The sequence below is a fragment of the Erpetoichthys calabaricus genome, chromosome 18, assembly GCF_900747795.2.
Source record: "Erpetoichthys calabaricus chromosome 18, fErpCal1.3, whole genome shotgun sequence".
Lineage (NCBI taxonomy): Eukaryota > Metazoa > Chordata > Cladistia > Polypteriformes > Polypteridae > Erpetoichthys > Erpetoichthys calabaricus.
Window position 1 is genome coordinate 75,242,358 of NC_041411.2, and position 26,052 is coordinate 75,268,409.

General features: G+C 39.6%; 1 protein-coding gene across 1 annotated transcript; it reads left to right on the top strand.

Moving 5' to 3' along the window:
* Nucleotides 1-35: 35 nt before the first annotated feature.
* trnt1 (tRNA nucleotidyl transferase, CCA-adding, 1) lies at nt 36-19,630 on the top strand. Its single transcript, XM_028824539.2, has 8 exons — nt 36-249; nt 3,256-3,394; nt 4,075-4,268; nt 10,011-10,149; nt 10,572-10,698; nt 14,390-14,583; nt 18,730-18,983; nt 19,077-19,630. The coding sequence occupies exons 1-8, from the start codon at nt 61-63 to the stop codon at nt 19,323-19,325; spliced, it is 1,485 nt and encodes a 494-aa protein (XP_028680372.1). The 5' UTR covers nt 36-60; the 3' UTR covers nt 19,326-19,630.
* The last annotated feature ends 6,422 nt before the right edge of the window (nt 19,631-26,052 follow it).

Consider the following 26,052-nt stretch of genomic DNA (forward strand, 5'->3'; position numbering starts at 1 on the left):
ACAGCGTGTAAAGGAAGTCCCGCCCCCAAAGCGTTCCTTCCCACCAATCAAATATAAGACATGTGCGTCACGACATCGAGGGGGCGGTGTAGCCCAGCAAGAGCGGAAGAGAAATTGAGTTTGGCGCATGCTCTGAATCGCTTCCAGCCCGTGGCCTCATGTATTTGTGACACTGCTGTGAACCACGAGACAGGAGGAGGAGGTGAATGGCTGTGTTTTCGGGGTCGTGTTGACTGGTGTGTGATATCTGTAAGTCATGCGGTCGACGTGATGTTTTGCATTGTATTAGATAGGTGGCTGCACGTGTAGGTCGGGAGCTAAGTGATTCCCAAAAGTGAAATCGGCTTTTAATTTGTCCAGTTTCAATGTCTCCTTAAGGCTGTCTGAACTGAAGTATTGGCGCTTTAAACATTGAGGTTCCGGTCTTATATTAAAGAATTACATTTTTTTTTCAAGCTCATTGCAGAATTTTGCTGGCCAAAAAAAAAACTACTTTGGGCAAATTTCAAGTTAATTAATAATCTCCCAGCTGTGAGATTTCATTTGTGTCTATGCGTGGATTCTTCTACGGTTCTTTGAACCGCTTAAGGACTTTAATGGTGATGCTCATGTAGCAAGCAAATTATTTCAAAAAGTAATTTATACCCCGTCTCATTATAGGTAGTTGACATGTCAGACGTACTTCTTGCACTTGCTGCCCCGTTCAGATGAATCCAAAGATTCATTTTTTGGGGTGATGTATGCATTAATCCCATCAAAGATTTTAGGTGTTCCTTATCGACATGCGGCCAGTAAATCGAAATGTGGCACTAGAATTGCTCGATCACATCCATTTTTGAGAGATGAAGGTCACATATGTCATTTTTTAAAATATTATTTTAATGTACAAAAAGTAACCTCATGATAGTTTTTTTTCCCTTAAAGTCCTGTGAACGCGTTTTCACAGCAGAAGTCTGCTCACATAGACTCGCCCCACATTCCCATTTAACGTCTGTCCATTTGAGAGATGTTCTGGTGGCAGATCTCTCTATGTTGAAGCCATTTATACAACACCTTTCTCATCGAGACAATAGAAAATCCTTGTAACCTAATATTTATACATTCCTGGCTCTTTTGAAGGAGTAAGAAGAGAGGGAAAAACTACTGCTTGACAGTAAAATGTGTGTAGGAAAGAGTTGATATTTGGTTGTTTCCATCTCACCTAACATTAAGAACGAGAACGACTGCCCTTTTTCACCTCAACATATACTTCATATAATATTCTGAGGATAAAAAATACACGTGCCATATAACAAACGTAACTTATTCTTAATAAATTGATTTTTTCCAGAACTTAACGTTTTTCACTATAACCAGTACCCCATACTAATGGTTTGCGGTAGAGAAATTCCAATTTCGGAAATTGATTCAGCAGACCTAAATTAATAAAAGACACCAATTTATTTTTGCGCAGGAGGATATCGGTGCAGACCAGTGTTATATGCATATAGATGCACACAGGATACAGTAAAATTCTTATTATGATAGTGCCGTGAAGATACAGTGGCAGTGCAAAGTGGATTACGATACCTTGATAATGAAGGAAATTACGTAGTCTCCAGGGCAGCATGGTGGCACAGTGGGAGCGCTGCTGCTTCACAGTAAAGTGACCAGTTTGTGTCGTTCACATCTCGGGTCCTGCCTGTGTGGAGTTTGCCTGTTCTCTCCGTGTCTGTGTGGGCTTCCTCCCACCATTTAATTAGGGTAAGGATGAATTGGCAACACTAAATTGGCCCCTGTGTATCTTTGGTGTGTGTGTGTGTGTGTGTTCACCCTGTGATAGTCTGGCCCCCTGCCCAGGGTTTGTTCCTGCTTTACACTCAGTGCTAGCTGGGATACACTCAAGCACCCCCACAACCCTAGTCTGGATTAAGCAGGTTAGAAAATTACATGACATTACGTAGTCTCCATTGTAATGTCTGATTTTTAATACCGCTCAATATGTCTTTCACTAGGGCATGACCTGAGGAGGAGTGACTGCATTTCATCTGTAATCCACCACTGCACAAGTATAAATTAGTATCTGTGCTTCTGATTTGACTTGGGAAGACGGCAGCTCACATTTGTCAGACATTAACCTGACACTTTTGGAATAGCTAATCTGTAAGACGATCTAGCTAGTCGTAGATTTCAGTACACCATCTTCTCAATCTTTATGGGTCGGTTTGTTCATAATAATTTCACTACACCTTACATGTTGTTGGTGGTGATGACATTTTGTGTATTTAACCCAGGGGTTACCTAACATTGTTTACACAAATGCTGAACTGACAAATTAATGAAAATTCTATTTTGTGCTGACCTAATAAACAAGGTTTAAGTGTCCTGGGATACCTGAAGAAGTCTTTGCTCTCACATGCGTGTCAGCCAGCAGTTTACTAACAAATTCCCAAAATAGTTTGCATTTGCAAAATGGAGCTAACGAGTACAGTACTGTATTAAGGTTTCAACCAATAATTTTTTTGCTTATGTTGGATCAAAACGGCTCAGAGTTAAGCCAACAAGCGTCTTAGGAGTGTTTTTCCTTTCTGCTTCTGAAAGTTGCAAAATAAGTTGTCAGAAACGTTTGTTTTATATTAGTTTATATTGCCTGTCCTCTGTTGATTTACAGTATTTTACGGGTATATTAATCATTTCTGTCACTAACAGTCTTAAACACTGTTACAACAACCACATTTATTTCTATAGCACATTTTCATACAAATCACGGAGCTCAAAGTGCTTTACGTGATGAAGGAAGAGAAAAAAGACAAAATAAATAAGAATATAGAATTAGGGAACACTAATTGACACAGAATAAAAGTAAGGTCTGATGGCCAGACAGCTGGAGAAAAAAATTAAATCTGCAGGGGTTCTGTGACCATGAGACCACCCACCCCCCTCTAGGCATTCTACCTCACAATCAGTCCTCATTGTGTTCAGGGTTCACATGGAAGAACTTGATGATGACGGTCATGTGGACTTCTGGCCTTTAATCCATCAATGGAGGGACATCATGGTGCTTTGATCAGGTGGCGGTGGCGCAGATCGCCACCACAGAAAACCGGAAAAAGAACAGCAGAGAAAGTAGGGGTTAGTATGAATTACAGAGCCACCATGAATGATAATGATAATTAATTGAATATACAGAGCATCAGGATTAAACTAAAATGAAGCTATGAGAAAGCCATGTTAAAGTAATGTGTGCTGTATTTTATTTTATTTTTTTCTTCCCAGATGTTTAGACGGGCATTTTTGAGCTCGGGTGTTGTAAGTAGAGTCTGCCTCTTGGGGAGAACGAGGAGCCTTTTCACGATGCAGTTGAAGAACAAAGAATTTCAGGCACTGTTTACCGATGGCCTGAAGAGAATAGCAGGTAAAAGGACCACCTAGGAAATGTTTTATTATCAGAACTAATCCTGCATATTTCATGTCAATATTTAATTGGTTACACCTCGAAAGTGCACTGTTTGCTTCTGGCTTGATACCATTAAAAACGTGCCGAATCCCACTGTGCATCTGGGTATTAGACTACAGACAGAAGTAATCCAACTTGGTATCATCGTTCATTGTCAGCCTGTAACTACTAAAAAGTTATGTCTGCTAACAGAAAAAACATATTAATTACTCCAGTTGTCAAGCCCAGCAAAAAACAGAAGCTAAATCTGACTCACGTCACTGAATCAGGTCAGGGCCCCCCAATCGTCAAGCATGCAGGTCTAAGGCATCACACATGCATATCAAGTCTTTGGGCTCCAGTTGTACTTGGTTGTCTTGTGAAAGCTGTTTTTGAACTGTGTTTGTCTCAAATATGGCCATCCTTGGGTCCTCTTTTGGAAAGTGACACGTTATTATTATCCCAGTATGTCCTTGCTTCTTCAGGCAGGCCTGAAAGTGTACTTGATTGACATGAAAACTATCAACACTCTTTTACTTTTTCATAGATGATTATCTTCACTTTCCCTGTGTGTGCCAAATAGGATAAATAAAGCATCTGTTTCTGCAATGAATCCTTATGTCTTTACAATTGATTTTTTTTTTCTTTTTACTGTTTAGAGTTGTTCAAAGAGAACAATTTTGAATTACGAATTGCTGGTGGTGCTGTAAGAGATCTCTTAAATGGAAAACAACCCCAGGATGTGGATTTTGCTACAACAGCTACACCTGACCAAATGAAAAACTTGTTCCAAGCAGCTGGTATTCGTATGATCAACAATAAAGGGGAAAAGCATGGAACGATCACCGCGAGGGTGAGTTGTGGCCGTTGTAATACTTTAATATGTTTTGTGACTGTAGGCTGCTCAGTGATTTGTTTAATTTATTTTTGTATAAGCGCTCTTCATGGAGTGCAGGCTCAGAATGCTGTATAACAAGTTCATGGCTAAATGTAATTACAACTCCTACTGTACAAATTACTAATGACTAGCTGTCTCCCACAGCTCTGCCCATGCAGTAGTGAAACAGGACAAACTTTAAAAATCAATAATAAAAAAAATGTATTAATTTGTATTGAGAAAAATTTATATTGTTAGGTTTCATATCCGAGGGTCTCTTGATATACAATATTTTTGGTTTTGCAATCAGGGGTGAGAATGTAGCTGTAATCTCCTTGGCAAAAAAGTAAAAAGTTGGCAAGGTATCTCTGCCCAAGCGGAAGATAGGTATGCTCAAACGTCAAAAGTTACCACAGTATCTGATCGTGTTCAGCTCTGAAGGGAGAGTGTCCTCCGTGTAGGGAGAACAGCATGTGGCCGTGATATCTCTGCCAATGAACAGGTACCCTCTCTAAACACACATACCTGTAGCTCTGATCTCTCTTCTGAAAAGCGTTACTCCTTAACAATCTCTAGATGATAATGTCTGTTGAACAAACAGGCATTGCTAGCTAAGCAGAGGCAAGGTACACTCCAACACTTGGCGAGAGGTAGAGTGACTCGAATAGAGGCTGCCCCCACCTGGCTCCTACTCCTGAGGTTCTGCCTTCCTCTTCCTTCGGCCCATAGCCTGTCTCGGATTCGTGCAAATAAATTGGTACCACAAGCAAACTGTGATACTTAACACAAGGAGAAAGGTCGCAAAATCATCTGGAATGTTCAAGCAAATTATAGAAAAAAACCCGATCTAAATCTGTTAGGTAGTTCTCTCGTGAAAAGCAGACAGACAAATAGACGTTGGATTTTATATATATAGAGATGGAACATGCAAACACTCTACTAATCGCTGTCACTCTGACTAGGCTGTTTGCACTTTATAGAGCTGCCTTATTATTGTTGTTGGTGTTGTTATTATCTATATATATAATTCACTAAGGCAGCTGACCATGGCAGGCAAGACGCAAGACAGAGCCACGGCCACCAACAATTCACTAAGCAGCTGTGCGCGCCGATGATTTCCGCACATGTTCAGTCTCTCCCTGTGCAGCGCGAGAGAGAGAGAGAGAGAGAGAGAGCACGAGCGAGCGACACAGGGCCGCACGCACGCACACACACACAGGCACGCATGTCACGAGAAAGAGGGGGCTGGACGCATAAGGCAGAGGAGGCAGTTAAAGAATGCACCAGGCTTGATTTTGTTTTCACTTCTGTTTACAGCGATCGGTTCGTAGCGTGCATTGTTGCAATGTTACTTTTCTTGGTGGTCTCTCTATATATATAAAAGGAAATCCTGGAATGGAAAGCAAATGCAAGGCTACGATACGTGATAATCTCGAAAGACATTTAAAAGACCCGCGAGACCAAGGAGACTTGCCACGGTGCGTCTCGCGGGGACAGTAAACATGAGACTTGGTGCCAAGAGATTGTCCCAGGGCCGTAGCAAAAAGGACAGCGGCTGTACAGGCTTTAAAAAGATCGAAGGGTAGTGCGACGGCAGCTACCCCAAATAAATGCGAGCAGCATTATACATCTGCAAGAAAGAATTCAAACACGCCCGGGGCCAGAAATTACAACTTACAAACAATTTCTCAGAGACATTTTAGCGTCCCGGGAGAGAAGGAAGTGAGACAAAAGGACAGATGCTGTATAGGCTTTTAAATGATCATTGCGCGGCGCGATATGCAGAACACGCAGTTTGGCAGCAGCAGCAGCTGCAAGCCAGGAGCTGATTCGTCCGCATCTCCTTAGTGTGCGTTCAACCACCCCCATTTATATATATATATAAATATATAGATGTGGTGGGCTGGCGCCCTGCCTGGGATTTGTTTCCTGCCTTGCACCCTGTGTTGGCTGGGATTGGCTCCAGCAGACCCCCATGACCCTGTAGTTAGGATATAGCGGGTTGGATAATGGATTGATGGAGATATATATATATATATAATATATATATATAGAGAGAGATGTAACAAATGCACATAAAGACAGATTTGTTTAAACAGACAGGAAAACAAAGTTGTTGGAAACTGATTAACATAAATGGTACCTAATAATATCTGTCCATTAATTGTTGAACTATGGCCAGCTGACAGTGGAGAGGAAAACGGAAACCGTAGTCATCAGCATCCCTGGAGAAGATAAACCTCTAGAGGGGGGGTCCATGGTCAGTTATAATTGACAAAGTCAAACACAGAGTCAGACACAGTCACAGTCCTAGAGTCCTAGGCCCATCTCGCCACCCACCTCCCTGGGTAATCTACAGTTGAGTCTGTGGTGGGCTGTCTGGTCTGACGACAGAATCCTTCCATCCATTGATTTCAAGGTTCCCAGTATCTCAGGTGTCTTTTGATGGACAGGAAATTAGCTGTGAATTTCCCCTTGGGATTAATAAAGTATCTATCTAATCTATCTATCTATCTAAAGCAGAGCAGTAGCACTAAGTGCCACATCAGTATGTCCTAACAGTAAATCGGTTTTGATGTAACAGGCAAGGCTAAGTCAGCTAAAATATGATATCGGGATAAAGCAGTCTCCTAAGGATTGTGAAGTTTATATTCTGAATGCACATAATGAATAGCAGCATTTTAGAATGGTATCTGTCACCTGATGTATATCCTCAATATTTAATCACTTAGTTGTTACTATAAAGTACAGAGCTGATTAACATGTATAAAACTAGAGTCTTGTGATATGAAATGCTGAAAACAATTAAAATCTATGGTGCCGTATCACACTGCCTGATATTAAGCCCTGGGTTTATTTGCTGGCATTAGCAAATCAACATTATGATGATGTGCCACCTAAATGTGTTGTCCTGCTGTAGAATACAGTTACCAGTGAATTTGAATAAATGTTTTAATTATTCCCCAATGGCCATTTTTTCCAAAATCATCAGATCAATTATCCTGTGTGTGTGTGTGTGTGTGTGTGTGTGTGTGTGTGTGTGTGTGGATGGATGGATGGATGGATGCTCTCAAAACACATACTGCATACACCAAAGAAAATTAAAAATAGAGATGCTAAAGGAAATAGTTTTTTTTTTTTTTTAATATACAGGTCCTGCCTCGGTTACACATATGGTTCCTATAATCTGAACACACAAGGCTTTGTTCCGTAGGTAGTAGTGCATTGTACAGTAGGTGTGTGGTTTTCATGTTTCAATGCAGTATTATATCTTGCAGTGAACTTCTTCATCCTTTCTCTTGAAATGCTGTCAATCTGCACACAAGGAAGAGGTCTATTCTGCTTCCAGATGTAAAATCATTTGAGGTTTAGCTTTACTTTTGACCTCATGTTACTATATAAATGAACAATATATTTCAAAGTAAACCTTTATCAAGTGTTACAATGCAGCGAGGCCTTTCATATTTCTCAACACAACTAGAAATGAATTGTACAATCCATATAATTGTTTTGTTTACAGTCCTTTCATGTAAGTTAACTGAACAACAGTCACTCTTTAGCATCCCTAATTTTAAAGTTAATATAAATAGCATAAAACTTTTTTTTTGGGGTTGGAAACTTTTACCTGTGATTTTCTTATGACTGCAACACACTTATTTCATCCAACTCTTGATTTGTTCTTTTCAAATGTTTTTCCAAGACTCTGCTGAAGCTTTTCTCAGTTGCAGTTGTTTGGAGAACTTAGTTATCTTTTTATTAAGTTGAATTCATACCCATGTGGCTTAAATGGGAGTTTTTTTTTTTTAGAACATTAAATGTAATTTACATTTATTTGGCTTTTTATTTAAACATATATATAGACAAATGCAGCTGTTTGTGGTCTGAAAGTGTTGTTGGATTTGCAGTCGTAAATGTAAGTGCACATGAGCTGTCACAAATTCATTAAAGAAGGAGATCTTAAAGATTAATGACTGTTTAAAAAGGAGTCTAAACATATGGACTTCACATAAGCCTATTTATTTTCTCGTTAGTGGTAATATTTCTTGAACCAAAGTAGGCAGTTTATGTCTCTAGGCACAGCTGTAAATGATAGTAAGTGTGCTGTTCCTCTCCACAAATCAAGCCTGCTCTTTTAGATTCTTTACCCTTTGAAACAGTACTCTTAAGATGGCCCTTTTTACCATTAACTACATTTTGTAAAGTATTTTCTGCATTTGTTCAGTTATTGTTAGATGTGGGCATGGAAAAGCTCAACAAAATTTGTAATTGCACTAGCTCAGTGATTCCGAACTGGTGGTTTATAAAAGGGGTTCGCGAAAAAAATATTGTAATGGCGGAATTTTAAATCCCAATTGTAAAAAATATAACGAAATATTAAATGTAGGCAAATATATTCACAGTACTATTAATAATACTGAGAAAAGCGCTATATAAATGTAATGAAGAATTATTATTTATTATAATACATTAATAAAAATGGGTCAACAAATCAATTAAATGTCAAATTCATGAATAATACCTCAGTCAATTACGCATTGCGACGGAAGATTCCATAAAATTGTCGAGTCGCAACAGGTAACAATCTGTAATGCGATGAGATGCTATGCCGCTGGCGATGCGTGTACATTCTTGTATGATCCGGAAACTTCCAATTCAGCAAACCGAGAACCCTGAATGCGCTTGTAAGAACAAGAATAACATCTGCCGATATAAAAACGCCACTATCAGACGAGGGAGAGTAGAGTCAAATTGAATCCTATGACGTGCTTAAGAACCACGAGTGATTTTAATAAGATAAATTAGTAGTGCATAGTGTGTGTAAATAAATTACGATAAAGACTTTTTTACTTAAACGTGCACATGTCGAACGTGAAAGTAAGTAAGTATTACTCCGTAATTTTATTATGGATCGATGGTTAAAAATGGGTAGTTTTATCAAGTCTGACAAAAAGCTGGACGAGCAATCAATTGCTGCTGCTTCTTCTACTTCACTCCCTGATTTGGTACCAACACAGGGTGACGATGCTGAAAGTTGTAGTGAGCTACCGTCTCTCCAGGTTGAAAGCAAGGAAAAAATAGGTGAACATAGTCGCCGTCATATTTTCGTTTCTTTTTTTTTTTGTCTTACTATTTACGAATGGGTTTTTATTTTACCGGGGATGAGTCAGAACCTAAACCGCTTTGTGTAATTTGTAATGAAGTCCTGGCCAACAGCAGTTTAAAACCATCACTTCTTTGTAGACACATTGAAACAAAACATCCAACATTAGTAATGACTACACAGGGGGTACGCCAATTTATTCCGGTTTTTTGAAGGGGTTCAGAAGGAGAAAAAGGTTGATAATCGCTGCACTAGCTTATAAAGCACTAGGAAAGACGTCCAGTGGTTCACATTGACAGCTTGTCGGCTACACTGCAGTTTGCAGGTCAGATTAATAGGTCAGTGGTCCCTACCTGGCCATACACTTTGCCTTTTCTTTACTCTCATAATTTTCAGCTAAGTTAACATGCTATATATTGATTACTTCTCAGAGAAGAAAAGCAAGTCAGATATTGAAATGTGTTTGTTACATTTGCCAAATTAATGAATTTGATTTTGAGCAGTTCACTTAAAGGCAGATAGCAAATCTCTTGCCTAACAACTTGCTTTGAAGAACCTTCAGGTATCAACTTCCAGTAATTTCTGCACAGTCTGATTAATGTTCCTTTATGTTGAAGCTTCATGAACAGAATTTTGAAGTGACGACTTTACGAATTGATGTGCTAACTGATGGCAGGCATGCGGAAGTGGAGTTCACAACTGATTGGGAAAAAGATGCAGAGCGCCGAGACCTTACCATCAACTCAATGTTTTTGGGTATGCTTTGAATTTCGTCAGTGTCTTTTTAGTGCTAGTCCACTACAGTAAAGACATACAAATCATTTGCCTCTTTGAGTAAGAGGTTTAGTGTTTGGGAGTGTTGAACTGCAGAGCAATAATTGAAACACAGTAGAATAGTGAATATTCAACCTAACCAGCACCAATTGTTAGTCAGATAAATGGAAATAACTAACTGTAATGAATTTTATTGAAACAACAGGTCTGAAAAGTGTACCAATAAAGCTTATTGTTACTTACATGTAAATGTACTTTATAAATAAATATGCCTCAATATTTTGGTAGCATGGTCATAAATAAACGTTTTAGACATTTACAGGTACTTGCTAACAATGTACAGACCACCTTGTGAAATTTATTTGAATTTGTAATGTTATATTTTGTTGCATATCCATTTATAGGGTTGGATGGTACGTTGTATGATTACTTTGATGGGTATGGAGACCTTAAAAATCGAAAGGTTAGATTTGTTGGGAATGCAGCCCAGCGGATTCAGGAAGATTATTTAAGAATTCTTCGGTATTTCAGGTAAGTGCTATTGCACAGTATGTACCCAGACAGAGTGACAGTTTCATATGACAACATCACATCACCGTGCAGATGCTTTCTGACGAAATGTTTTCTGTGCCTTTCAGAAAAGAGCCAACATACAGTTGGCTATCAATGAAAATCTTAAATTCATCTGAAAATATCACAATACATACAGTTAGTAAGAGTCTCGTTCAGAGTCTGGTGAACTGGATAAAAATAATCAAAGTATTAAGAAAAGCATCAGCCAGAGAAAGTGACAAGACCCAGCAATTTATAATTATAAAGTACTCTTCCAGTTGTGGTCTCAGCCACACATCTGAATCAATATAAAACGGAGGTGCTTATAGTGGGTCCATCAGCTAAAGCCCAAATTGGTCTTGGACTTCTCGGCTCTTTCTCTGTCTTTTGCAAACTTCAAGTCTGCAATCTTGGGGTTATCTTTGACAGTAACCTCTCTTTTGAGAAACAAGTTAATTCTGTAGTCAAGAGTTGCTTTTTCCAGCTTCGTCTATTAGGTAAGATCAAGCCTTTTTTTATCTTGTAGGGATCTTGAGAAAGCTACTCTTATCTTTTCTCGCCTTGATTACTGCAACTCGCTGTATTTTGGGATTAGCAAATCCTTGATACGCAGGATACAATTGGTCCGGAATGCTGCCACTCGCTTTCCGGTTGGGGCAAGAAAGTATGACTCTGTTACTCCAATATTAGCTTCTTTACACTGGCTGCCTGTCAGTTTTCGAATTGATTTTAAAATCTTCTTGCTAATTTTTAAATCTTTACATGGGCTTGCTCCTGCCTATTTATCCGAATTGTGTGTTTTACACCAGCCATCCAGAGTGCTTAGATCTTCTGGTCAGTTGTCTCTTGTTGTCCCTCGTACCAAGTGTAAAACTAAGGGGGACAGGGATTTTGCAGCTGCTGCTCCTCGCCTGTGGAACTCTTTACCTCATTACATAAAGGAGTCGTCTACAATCGAACTGTTCAAAACAAGATTAAAGACTCATTTCTATTCACTTGCATTCCGTGACCTTCAGTAATACTGATGGCTTCCTCATTGTGATTATGTAATCTTAGTTCTATTTATTATTTATTTTATTTATGTTCATTTATTTTATTTCTATTTGTTGTTTGTTTTTCTTTAATTCTATTATTGTAAAGCACTTTGGCCACAGCATTCCTATGTTGTTTTAAATGTGCTATATAAATAAAGTTGACACTGACATTGACATTTCACAAATTGTTTGAGTAATAGTGATGAAATATTTAAGTCGTTGTCCTGGCCTGTAAATTCCCGAGTTCTCAATCCAACTGAGTGTCTTTGGGATATGTTGTAACAACACGTCCAACTCACGGTGTCTTCACATTGCAGTTTACAGGAAGGAGAGGCTGTGCTGCTAATGTCCTGGCTCCAGATACCACAGGTCACGTTCAAAGGTCTTGCTGACCATGTCGTGGCAGGTGGTCATAATGTCTTAGGTCATCCAAAAGTATATACTGTACATTTATTATTAGTAGTTATGTTCCTTAGAGTATTCATTTTAATAAAGAAGAGCCACCTGCTCCCTTTATATTGACATGTGACAAGATGGACTTTATTCAACTAGAGCTGTAACTCCCAGTAGTGTGATGATGTTAAACGAAGTTGAATACAAGCAACTTTGCTGTAAGCTCTGATCTCAGAGCAGCATGTTAGGAATAAAACTTTATCCATAAAGATTTTAATGCTGGAATTCATTAAGGTTCCGACCAAATACGTTGATGGCACCACCGTATTAGAGCTCATCAAAGTGAATGACAAGACCTCAGTGCCAGAGGCAGGTAGCAACAGTGAACAACTTTGCTCTGAATATGACCCGGAGAGATAAGAATCTAGTGAATACTCGACTCGAATAGATCAACGTGCTGGTTAAGCGTTAATGGAACGATGATCTAAACTATTCACTGCTTCCCATTTATTATTAAATAAAAGTTTTATTATTATTCCACCTACATATATAGACTTGGGCCAGAACAGTAAAGGTATTAAAGCAACTCCCCTTTCCAAGACACCTGGAGTAATGCAGACTACGTTTACATATTAATCACTGACTATATGTGTAGTGATTACATCGGCCAGAAAAGCTATTAATAAAGTTGTGACATCTACACAAATTATAGTGTCTGTCCTGGGAGTCCTTTGAATAGCTCTGTTCTACATGTGGCGATAATGCTGTGTCACAGGATTCCACCCACTGAAGCTGTAAACCATTCTCGGCACCACTGTCAAATTTCAGCTACTGCAGCATTGAAGACCACTCCACTGAATTCAGAAGTTTCCCTCACGACAGGACTCATCTTGAATTGCTAGAGCCCCAGAATCATCTGATTACAGTAATCCCTCACTTATCGCGGGAGATAGGTTCCAAGTCCGACCGCGATTACTGAATTTCCGCGAAGTAGGGACACCATATTTATTTAATTATTTAACGTGTATTTGGATGTTTTTAAACCCTCCCTGTATTGTTTACAACCCACCCTTTACTCTATTAATAACAGGGACAACTGCTAAGCAATATGAAATCGGTAGATAAGTTTACACTTACTGTATAGCGAAGTACACGTAGCTATATATGACGTGATGATGGTGATGAATATGCTGTGCAGTAAAAATGATAACGATGAAGGTGATAATCCCCTGAATGCAGTAGCAAGAGCACGTTAATGCCGAATGAGTGAGATGAGACTTCCTGGTTAATGCAGCACTCCATCGCTGAGCCAATCAGCAGCACACAGGAACTTAACTGCGTGCTCTGATTGGGTAGCTTCTCAGCCATCCACCAATAGCATCTCTTGTATGAAATCAACTGGGCAAACCAACTGAGGAAGCAAATACCAGAAGTAAAAAGACCCATTGTCCTCAGAAACTCGCGAAGCAGCGAAAAATCCGCATTATATATTCAGATATGCTTACATATAAAATCCGCGAAAAGTGAACCGCGAAGTAGCGAGGGATTACTGTAATATATTTTACCACACCTGCCTGACACTACACATTGCCAGTTTTTCCAGCATGCTGTTTATTGAATTCCTTTTCAGTTTTCTACTTTATGTTGGTTTAGTACATTTTAAGATCTCTGTATTTATTTTTTTAGCTGAGGAAGGAAACATAAAGATGTGTGCTAGTTACACATTGCAAATAAAATGTTAACCTAAACATGGCTAACTTTGCATGAATTTATTTTAATTCTTTTTCCTGTCTGTCTTTTTTATAACAGCTATCCCTTCGTGCAGAACCAGCTGTACTAACCATGTAAGACAAGTTGAAATCAAAGTAGTCAACATAGACCTCAGCGTTAATATTTGCAGTGTACCATGCAATACTTATGTCTCTGTTTATATACCATTTGGTTTGGGATTTGTAACAGCAGTGTTAATGTTTGTGATGCACCATCTGTTGGAATCACACATGTAATGCATTTTATTACTACAGATGTTTGTGATAGGCCATCTTTTGGAATGACAGAGACATAGCAACCAGATGGACACATAAGTGTCTGTGTGTCTGCCTATTTTATTAAAGTGGATTAGTTTACACCCAAGAAAATTGTCAGAAACGTACAAAACAAGTTTGTCTAAAAAATGTAAAGCCTTTCTATTTTCTGTGCTATGGAGTGCTCAGATTTTGATTTCTTGTCCCCTCCATATGTAGGTTTTATGGGAGAGTAGCTAAAGAACCAGAGAATCATGAGCCAGAGACGCTGAAAGCAATCAAAGATAATGCAAAGGGACTTGGTGCCATTTCAGGAGAGAGGATATGGGTGGAACTGAAGAAGATTCTGACTGGAAGTCATGCTGCTCACCTTGTCACCCTCATGTACGATCTTAATGTGGCACCATATATAGGTAAAGAGCTCTTCTGTTTTGAAATCTAGTAACTTCAGACTCTTTGACTTTATAGCCTAAACAAATTAATACATTGACGTTGTTTAGGAATTCAGCATGGAAAGAAAACATGAAAATTACCAAAGAACAGATAAGTCAACCTGTTCTCATTTATGATTTAAGAACATTTTCTAGTTTGCCTCCTTGGTTTACATTTGGTGGCCTTGGGGGGATAGGACTCTTTTTCCTTTGGTGGTATGTGCTCAAGGACAGAGAACATCAGGGCATGATAGTGTGGTATGTTACTTCTACATTCTTAAAAAAAAGTGCTTTGGGCATGTACACATGTTGACTTTGGCAAAATGAAGAGTGAAGGAATGCACAACTAGTTAAATTACCTATTAATGTGTCTTTGTGTAATACACTATATATTGCTTCTTCTACCCTGCTTTAGAAACAGAAAAAAGATGTCTCAGTTCCAAGACGTTCGCATTATATGCCAACAATATAATTTCTTATTTCCCCCAATCGGCAAACTAGTTTCTGGAACATCCTCAGCATTTCTCTAAACTGATATATGCTGACCATGCTGTGATCTTCACGGAGTTAATGGAAGCTCTGATCGGGGTGCTTGAGAGACTGAGCGAGGAGTCTGAGGGTCTGGGCTTATGAGTGTCCTGATTAAAACCAAAATCCAGGCCCTTAATGACCTCTTGGGCACAGCCACCAGCAGTGTGTCTGTCTTCAGAGAGAGTGACATTCACGTCTCTGGTGACTCTTCCTATGAAGTCAGTAGACTGATTGGGAGAGCATGAGGGGTCATGAGGTCACTGGAAAGGGGTGTGTGGCACTCCCGATATCTATGCAAAAGGGCGAAGGTTCAAGTTTTTAGAGTCCTGGTGCTTCCTGTCTTGCTGTATGGTTGTGAGACATGGATGCTATCCAGTGACCTGAGATGAAGACTGGACTCTCTGCGTCTCTTCAGAGAATCCTTGGGTCCCGCTGGTTTGACTTTGCGTTGCTAACGCAGTCCCGAATGAGGCACATGACCTGCATTGTGAGGGAGCGTCAGTTACAGCACTACGACCATGTGGTGCGATTCCTCGAGGGTGATCCAGCACACTGGACCCTCATTGTTGGGGACCCGAGTGGCTGGACCAGGCCAAGGGGTTGCCCACGTAACACCTGGCTGCGGCAGATAGAGGGTCATTTCTGGAGGGTGGGACTGGATTGTGGGTCTGCCTGGGGGGTTGCCAACCGGGATCCCGAGTTGTTTCATCGTGTGGTGGGTGTGGCAACACTCTGTACCAGTGCATGCTCCCCAACTTGACTTGATTATATTTTACTTTTGCCCTGCCTGTCACATACTCTTTAGAAGCCCTTGAGGTAAATTCTAACACTACTGATAGGTGTGGCATGAAAGCGTAGTGTTCGGTGAAGTTACTTCACAGGTCCCGCCACCTGGGTTCAAATCCCTTGCTCTGCCATTCATGCACCACGTGCATGTTCTTCTTGTGTCTGTGTGTGTTTTTGTTCCAACATTTTTAGAAGTGAGGTTAATTGGTGACTCTAAATTTGCCCCAGTGTGATTTTGGGTGCAGACTGGCACTGTCTAAAAGGTTGTTTCCTGTTTTGCACCCAGTTCTGCTGGTATAGGCCCGGGACTGTTGCACCTTTTGAGTTGAATTCAACTTTTAAGAATGTTGTTATATTGCTAATAGTGATGAGTTACTATTTAATTCCCACAACCACTCCTTCCTGATGTAAACGTGCATTTTGAGTTTTTGACCCTTTGCTTTACGTATTACAAGATTCTTTTGGCACCTACACCGTTCTTTTTTTGCGGCTACTAATTTAACCTTATATTTTATAATTTATTAGTTTAGAAACTCCTTTCTTGATTAAAAATGAAAGTATTTCAACTGAAAACATTACAGTTTTACTGTTGAATTACTTTAATTGTATTAAAGTGTCTTAAGTATGGCCTTATTCACACGGAGGAGGATTGTGCAGTATACCAGTACTGGGATAAAAACCAAAAAAAAACTCAAGTTTTATAATAGGACAGTAGCCGCATTTTGTGATTACAGTTGTGAAAAAACGTCCGTTTCGTAGACCTCACTAAATGAAACTAGGAGGGGATTTCATCCATTCCGCCCCCCAAACAAATGCTTTGACACGTTTGGGACTTCACAGCCATGAAACAACGAAGCAGTGCATAGTGTGGCACGATGGTGCAGGGTACTTAAGAAGTGAGCGATTGTGCGGTGCACCAGTCAGCCTCGAGTAAAACAGGAGTTTTTGGCGTTATATGTTACTTGCTTCTAAACCATTTGGATGCCAGTACTGAGGCCCTAATACCAAAGTCAAAATGTTAGTACCGCTCCAGCACTGTCTCTGCGTATGTTCTTCTTGTATCTCTTAGCATCTGCTCTCTGCACGTTCTCTTGTACTGTTATGTCCTCCTTGTATAATGCTGACAATGACAAATGTATTTGGTATCCATAGTTCTTTATATCACATTTAATAGGAGAGAAATTTTGCTTTTGATTTATATTTATAGTTTCCTTCCAAATATTTTATTAAACCATATAGCTCACAATGAATGAACTCAGGTGTAAGTGGAAACAAGTTTGACGGAGAACCACAGTTACCTTTGTCATTTCTATCTCATTGCTAACTATCCAAAGTACCTGCCATTCTGTGGGTGTCACTAAATGGAGGAAAAACTGCTGTTTGAAAATCCAACTTGTCTCAATACAATCTGCAATGAGAGAAAAAGACACACTCTTAGACAAATCCTGGAATCCTGTGTGACAATGAAATTGTTATCTGAAATGAGGGAGAAGAAAATGTTCTACGTACCTCTGGTCTTAGATGAGAGTCCGCTTTGGCCGCTACGAAAATCAGCATCCTGATGATGATATCTCGTCTGATGGTAATTGTAGTCCTTGTGTCTGCTCAGCTTTTTGAGTAGCACCCCAACCCTCCCATTATAACCACTTTTGCTAATATGACATATAGCCTGTATTTTAAGTTGGACTAATGGCGTGACACATGCAAAATTTCATGAAAATCAGTGAAGCCATTTTTACGTAATTAGCAAACAAATCCAAACCACTTAGAATTTTATTTATATAGACTAGGGGGCTTCACTCGCCAGCCACTTTGCGTCTCTGCTGCTCGTGTATTTGGATTTCACTTTCACCAAACAACAAATCTTTTAATTCTCACGGAAGCGTCTCTTCATTGGGAAGAAATGCTACTTTTCCCTGATGGCAACACGAATTAGACGATCTACAAGTCTCCGACTTAAAGTTTAAATCTGAACAATATACTCAATCTGTTTTCGCTGTTCTGTTGTTTCACCGAGTAATAATTTCTGTTTGTTAGCACTAATGCGATCTTTACTATCATTTTTTTGAAACTTTCGAATTTTCGTACTTCCATTATCTCTAACCTGCTCTGCATGTTTATCGCGCCAACATTTTTGAATTCTTCACGACATTCTACTTTGTCATCTACTCTTTGTCTTTTATTTCCGGCCCCAGCGTGGTTAAATCTCTTGGCACAAAGTCTCATCTCGCGGGAGGTGAAAGTGTCTCTCTGAGAAGGTCAGGTTTCGTCTCTCTGAAAAAGTCCCATCTCGTCCCAGGCTAAAAAGTCTTATCTCGTCCCAGGATTTTTTTATTATAATAGAGTAATAAGGAGCAATTAAAAAATACTGCCATTTAAGACTAAAATAAGCAATTATGGTTGGAGAGCTCTTAACAAGTGAGGCAACTAAAATGAACCATTAAAGGGTTGCATTAGCAATAAGTGACTTCTTATTAAGAAAACTGAGTTTTAACTAAAACTTGGCAGCCATAATGGCCCTAAAGGACTGACTTTATAAACCCCGGTCTTTTGTATGCTTTGTGGAAGAATAAGCTATTAAACTTGATTTTAATTAAGTGTACTCTTTCATTTTTCTCAGTTTATTATAGGATATTTTTTCTTTAAAACAGGCACTTAGATTGCCATCCTCTGTCTGGTAGATAGATACATAGAACTTTATTCGTCCCCAGGGGAACAAATGGCTTGAGAAACCAGGGTTTAGATGTTTAGTTTTAAGTGTGTACATTAAATTGAAGAATTCAGCACCATCTTGTCATTCCTGTGTTGCAGGCTTACCCATCAATGGAAATTTAGAAGAACTGAAACGTGTGTGGATGAACGCACAGCACTTGTCTGCAAAGCCTGTGACGATTCTCTCTGCTCTGTTTCGAGGACAGGACGATGTGAACACATTAGATCTTAGACTAAAGATTTCTAAAGAGGAGAAGAACTTGGGCTTGTTCCTGGTGAAATACCGACGAGACTTGGTGAAGGACACAAATGAGGTCGACTGCCTGAAACCCTACAGAGATTTTGTGATCGATGTAAGTAGGAAACCATACGACATTCCCGTGTCTTGTTTTTATTCGGACAGCAAAAGCTTTGGGTCACATTTGTGTTTTGTTCTTCAATGTCAGTCCAGGGAACCAGACTCCTTGGTCAGAGTCTGTGAGCTCCTCAGGTATCAAGGCGAAGAGCAGCTGTTGGCGCAGATGAAGACCTGGTCCATTCCTCGCTTTCCAGTCAGTGGTCATGACCTCAGGAAAATTGGAATATCGTCTGGGAAGGAGATTGGAACAATGCTTCAGACACTCCGGGATCTGTGGAAGAAGAGCAGCTACTCAATGGACAAGGAAGAGCTTCTCAGTCTTGTGAAAAGAGATTAGGAAACGTTAAAAAAGAGTTGAATATGGACGTGAAAAGGCGGCCCGGTGGATGCCTGCTGTGGCCACGTGTTGAGTTACAGCAGAGCTGCCAGCCCGCACAGTACAGTGAAGCACTGAGACACGGTGGAGGAGCATTGTAAATTGTGTAAAGAAATATCAGTTAAATTCACGTGAGGGCTCAGCTGACCCCCCGCTATATCCCTGTGCCTCACATGTACTGTATATTCAGTATGGTTTTGTGACCAGACATCATTAAAAACACACAATGATCCGCTTCACCCATTTTTTTGCTGAAGTGCAGGTGAGTCGAATGTTTCTTTCATTTCTTAATCGACTGAAAACGCCAGAATGCGCCTCTCGGATTTTACTTGAGCCCTGAATTGTGAAGTCTTTTATCAGGTTTGCTTTATATGGCAATTTTTTTTTTTTTCGGTTCCTTACTGAATTCATCCTTGCACCTCACAAAATGACGCTTTAGATTTGGCCACCATAATTTCCCAAGCAGTGTACAAGCATGCAGCTACACAACCTACAGAAATACAACACAATACAATTTATTTGTGTACAAGGAGTGCCACAATGGGCTTTAACAGGCCCTGCTTTTTGACAGCCTTGACCGTCTAAGAAGACAAGGGAAAACTACCATTGTATGGGGGGAAAAAAAATGGAAGAAACCTTGGGAAAGGCAGTTCAAAGAGAGACCCCTTTCCAGGTAGGCTGGGCGTGCAGTGGGTGTCAAAAAAAAAAAGGGGGGGGTAAAATACAACCCAATACACAGAATACAATCCTCAATACAATACAATAGTGCATTGTCGGTGCGCCGTGGAATTTTCTAGGGGCACCGCAAAAACTTTTGTAAAATATTTAAAATTGCTAGTGTTTTTGAACTTTTGGTTGATTAAAAAGATAAAATATATATATATTTTTAAAACATGTTGGAAACACAGATAACGGTTAATCAGATTGTTGAATAAACGAATGTATTTATTTTGAATGCAAGTTAAAATGTTCGCTGTTCACCATTCATCATAATATCAACACCAGCGGTGTCAAAAACACATCTCGTGAGACTTAAAAAGTCTCGTTGTTAGAAGATCTCGCTCACTGTACGGATTACGGTAATGAAGTCTAAGAAACGTGAGAGACTTCAAATGATCGACAAGGAAATGCGTGTCTGTCTTTCGAAAATTGATCCTCGCATCAATCTCATATGTGCTGAAAAACAATCTCAACGTTCACATTAATTAAATTTAAGATTTATCCTTTGATTCCTTTATTAATAAAATGTCTTTCAAACTTGTAAAATTAACTGTTTTTATTGGCGATTGTCCATAGATTGTGTCGTCACGACTTTATTTATGGGTAGTCCCTCAGGTGCGCCATGAAAGAAAATTTTTGGACTTAGTGTGCCGCAACTCGAAAAAGGTTGCCTTTCACTGCAATAGTGCAATAGAAATCTTACAAGAACAGAGCAGAATTCAACAGGAGATGATATCCCATAATAATCCACCCATCCATTATATCCTAACACAGGGCTCAAGGCAGGAATAAATCCCAGGCAGGGAGCCAGCCCACCGCAGTCCCATAATAATAGGATTTGGATTTGTTCAGAGTCCTGGCGACCTCAACCATCAAGCTGCCTCCCCCCTATTGGCCATTCCACAGCTGAGTCAGTGCTGGGCCAGCCAATCCGATGAAAGGACCCCTCAGAGGTGACTTTACCTGAGGCTGGCAGAACAACTTGGCAGGTGGGCAGTGGCACCAAGTGCCACATTTGAGTACCGAGAAGAGAAACAGAGTAGGTGAGAGTTAGTAACAAATTCTAACTATCACATTGATTGAAGTGAATGCGGTGACCATGCCCGTAGTTTTAAACACACAACAGAAACTCCAGCTTGGACAACGTGTCTACCAGATACAGATTTGAAGGCCGTTGATAACGCGGATTACAGCATTCACTTCTGGAGTACATTTCAGCACAGATGCCAATTCCTCTGCAAATTTCAGATGTTTTTGGCATCTGTTTATATCATTGTCAGTTTTTGCACTTGGTCAAGCGTACATTATTTGCCCAAAGCAACCACAAGAGCAGAAGTTAAACTTCTTCTTACAGATAAGCAAGGAAGATGAATTCCCAATGAAGATGCATTTTCTGCTTAAATAATAATAAAAAATACATGTTATGTTATTTAATTCAAGGAAGAGTTACATAAGCGTACACCTGGATTCAGAAAGCATTCAGACTCCTTTGATTTATACAGACTTTATTGTGTTGTAGATTTCATTTTAAATGGATCCATTTGCCGTTTCTGCCCATCTATCTACACTCGACCATCCAGCATGGCAAAGTGAGGACCTGTCTGGAGAAACGTTCACCAAGTGAAGGGTCAGAACACTTTCTGAATGCGCTGTACATCTTACGCTTCTGTGGCTGTCCGTTTGCTTGGTCCAGATCTAATTATGCAATTTTCATTATGCTATAACTTAAGTTTATTACATAGAGAATTCACAAAAAATTATTTTTGTTGCCGATAGATTGCAGTACCTGCCCGGCATTCGTTTATTGTTCATTCGTCTTGCATTGTTTCCAGCATTACATTAAAAGTTGCATAATTAGATCTGGACCACCCTATTTTATATATATATATATATACAGTGGTGTGAAAAACTATTTGCCCCCTTCCTGATTTCTTATTCTTTTGCATGTTTGTCACACAAAATGTTTCTGATCATCAAACACATTTAACCATTAGTCAAATATAACACAAGTAAACACAAAATGCAGTTTTTAAATGATGGTGTTTATTATTTAGGGAGAAAAAAAATCCAAACCTACATGGCCGTGTGTGAAAAAGTAATTGCCCCCTAGTTAAAAAATAACCTAACTGTGGTGTATCACACCTGAGTTCAATTTCCGTAGCCACCCCCAGGCCTGATTACTGCCACACCTGTTTCAATCAAGAAATCACTTAAATAGGAGCTGCCTGACACAGAGAAGTAGACCAAAAGCACCTCAAAAGCTAGACATCATGCCAAGATCCAAAGAAATTCAGGAACAAATGAGAACAGAAGTAATTGAGATCTATCAGTCTGGTAAAGGTTATCAAGCCATTTCTAAAGCTTTGGGACTCCAGCGAACCACAGTGAGAGCCATTATCCACAAATGGCAAAAACATGGAACAGTGGTGAACCTTCCCAGGAGTGGCCGGCCGACCAAAATTACCCCAAGAGCGCAGAGACGACTCATCCGAGAGGTCACAAAAGACCCCAGGACAACGTCTAAAGAACTGCAGGCCTCACTTGCCTCAATTAAGGTCAGTGTTCACGACTCCACCATAAGAAAGAGACTGGGCAAAAACGGCCTGCATGGCAGATTTCCAAGACGCAAACCACTGTTAAGCAAAAAGAACATTAGGGCTCGTCTCAATTTTGCTAAGAAACATTTGAATGATTGCCAAGACTTTTGGGAAAATACCTTGTGGACTGATGAGTCAAAAGTTGAATTTTTTGGAAGGCAAATGTCCTGTTACATCTGGCGTAAAAGGAACACAGCATTTCAGAAAAAGAACATCATACCAACAGTAAAATATGGTGGTGGTAGTGTGATGGTCTGGGGTTGTTTTGCTGGTTCAGGACCTGGAAGGCTTGCTGTGATAGATGGAACCATGAATTCTACTGTCTACCAAAAAATCCTGAAGGAGAATGTCCGGCCATCTGTTCTTCAACTCAAGCTGAAGCGATCTTGGGTGCTGCAACAGGACAATGACCCAAAACACACCAGCAAATCCACCTCTGAATGGCTGAAGAAAAACAAAATGAAGACTTTGGAGTGGCCTAGTCAAAGTCCTGACCTGAATCCAATTGAGATGCTATGGCATGACCTTAAAAAGGCGGTTCATGCTAGAAAACCCTCAAATAAAGCTGAATTACAACAATTTTGCAAAGATGAGTGGGCCAAAATTCCTCAAGAGCGCTGTAAAAGACTCATTGCAAGTTATCGCAAACGCTTGATTGCAGTTATTGCTGCTAAGGGTGGCCCAACCAGTTATTAGGTTCAGGGGGCAATTACTTTTTCACACAGGGCCATGTAGGTTTGGATTTTTTTTTCTCCCTAAATAATAAAAACCATCATTTAAAAACTGCATTTTGTGTTTACTTGTGTTATATTTGACTAATGGTTAAATGTGTTTGATGATCAGAAACATTTTGTGTGACAAACATGCAAAAGAATAAGAAATCAGGAAGGGGGCAAATAGTTTTTCACACCACTGTATATATATATATATATATATATATATATATATATATATATATATATATATATATTACGTGACGTCTATTGTCCGGTTTCGTGGTGATGATTGACCTCCAAGGTTATTCCTTTATTTTTATTTTATTTTATTTTATTGTAGAATCAACTCGCGGCAGTGCGGCGCATGCGTATAAGCGCTATTCTCCTCCCTACCACCTTCGCCATCATTTCCCCTACCTCTTCATATCTTAAGTCATTCTTGAGGCAGATTGAACACTTAAGGGCCAGCTTAGGTGAAAAATTAAGGAAAAAGTAGGCCTACTAAGTAATTGCAACACGAACACGAACTTAAATCAGTTTTAACGGGAAAAGACACCAACGAAAGAAGAGAAGAAGCGGGCGGCTATGGTGGAGAAAAGAAGAGCTGCTCAGGAAACAGCAAGCGCATCAATCTCTGAGCAAATGAATGGTAAACTTACAGAGAAAGAGGAGGAAAACTAGGAATGCTCAAGTCAAGTGTTTTCAGTGCCGTTACTGGTTATTTACTATAACAAGGAGTTGCATACAAGCATATCTACTTAGACTCATGTACAGTAAGCGCACGTGTTATTGATCCCTTTTCTTATCTTTGTCTTGTATTACAGCCTCCTTCCTCCGGTCGGCTGACACCAAGTTGAAACAATAAACGAGCACAGGCAGGGCACGAACCTTGGGGCTTTGCTGCTTTTGCCAGTCCTGACAATGCGAACAGCTGTGTGTTTTATTCATCAGTCCATTCCCTCTCCTAAAACTGACTACTTAACGCGAAGTTCAAGTCTACGTTAGGAGAAGCAGGTGCAATGCAGACAAGCGTACGGGAGGGGGCGCCAATGTACAAATGTTGTACATTTGGTTTCTAAAGTTGCATTTCGTCCTCAAATTGTGCTTTTCTTTCTTTATTCTTTAATCTCCTGTTATTTATTGTATGTGTTTTATTATGAGATCAACCACTTTAAATATACAGGTGTGTATGGCAAGCCGATTTAACATTTAGAGATATCTCAAAATGAATTTTAAGATATCTGGAAATGCATTTTAGATGATGATCTCAAATTAAATTAGATATCTAAAAATGCATCTATTTTAAGATATCTAAAAAGCATTTTATGATATCTCAAATAGATTTCAAGTTATCTTGAAATGATGTGCTGTACATTTTGAAATATCTGAAATGCAATTCGAGATATCTCAATCACTTCCTGTAAAATTTCCTATTGTTTCAACGGGACTTTCTGTCTATTTTAAGATATCTGAAAATGTACTTGAGATATCTTAAAATGAGTGGGAAGTTATTTTAGGATATCTCGAAATATAATTAAGATATCTCAAAAACCATTTAAGATAACGTAAAATTCACTGTTGTTTGAGATATCTAAAATACATTATTAAATATCTAAAATTAATTTCATGATATCTTAAAATGGGTCTCTGCTCTATTTCAGATATCTAACAATGTATTTCAAAATATCTCAAATTGTATTTCAAGATATTTTCAGATATCTACAATACATCCATCCATCCATCCAACCCGCTCTATCCCGAGTCACGGGGGTCCGCTGGAGCCAATCCCAGCCAACACAGGGCGCAAGGCAGGAAACAAACCCCGGGCAGGGTGCCAGCCCACCGCAGGGCACACACACACACCAGGGACAATTTAGAATCGCCAATGCACCCAACCTGCATGTCTTTGGACTGTGGGAGGAAACCGGAGCGCCCGGAGGAAACTCACGCAGGCACGGGGAGAACATGCATGCGAACTCGGGTCTCCCAACTGCGAGGCAGCAACGCTACCCACTGCGCCACCGTGCCGCCGTCTGACTTTCTATCTATCCATCTATCATACATACATCTAAAATACAATATAAGATATCTAAAATACATTTTCAGATATCTCAACATCACTTCCTGCTCATTTCAAGATATCTCAAATGCAATTTAAGATATCTTATAATAAGAAAAGTTCAAGAAGAAATAAGAAACAAGAAGTTCCATTAAAATAATAGGCAGTTTTACAGGAAATGATTTTGAGATATCTTAAATTGACCTTTCATGCATTTTAAGATATCTAATTCATTTGAGATATCTTGAAGTGCAGACACAATTATTTTGAGATATTGGAAAATTTATCTGAGATATCTCAAAATGTATTGCAGATATCTTAAAATGTGAAGGAAATTATTTTAAGATATCTCAAAGCGAGCTTCAGATATCTCAAACAGTAAATTACATTTTAAGATATCTGAAATTCATTCTGAGATATCTCTAAATGTTAATTTGTCTTGCCATAGGTTTGGCGCACTGACCCAACATCCTGGCTTCGAGTCCGTCGGCCGGTCGTTGTCCCTGCGTACTCAGCGCGCGCTCCCCGTTGTGCGCGCTCGCGGATGTCTGCGTGTGTAATGCACACGATGTCCATTAACCTGCAATTAGCAGACG

What these genes read in the sequence shown, in the direction of transcription:
- trnt1 (XM_028824539.2), top strand. Translation starts at nt 61, where the DNA reads ATGTGCGTCACGACATCGAGGGGGCGGTGTAGCCCAGCAAGAGCGGAA. An exon ending in ATGGAACGATCACCGCGAGG is followed by an intron (nt 4,269 to 10,010) that starts GTGAGTTGTGGC and finishes TTTATGTTGAAG; the next exon opens with CTTCATGAACAGAATTTTGA. An exon ending in TAATGTGGCACCATATATAG is followed by an intron (nt 14,584 to 18,729) that starts GTAAAGAGCTCT and finishes CCTGTGTTGCAG; the next exon opens with GCTTACCCATCAATGGAAAT.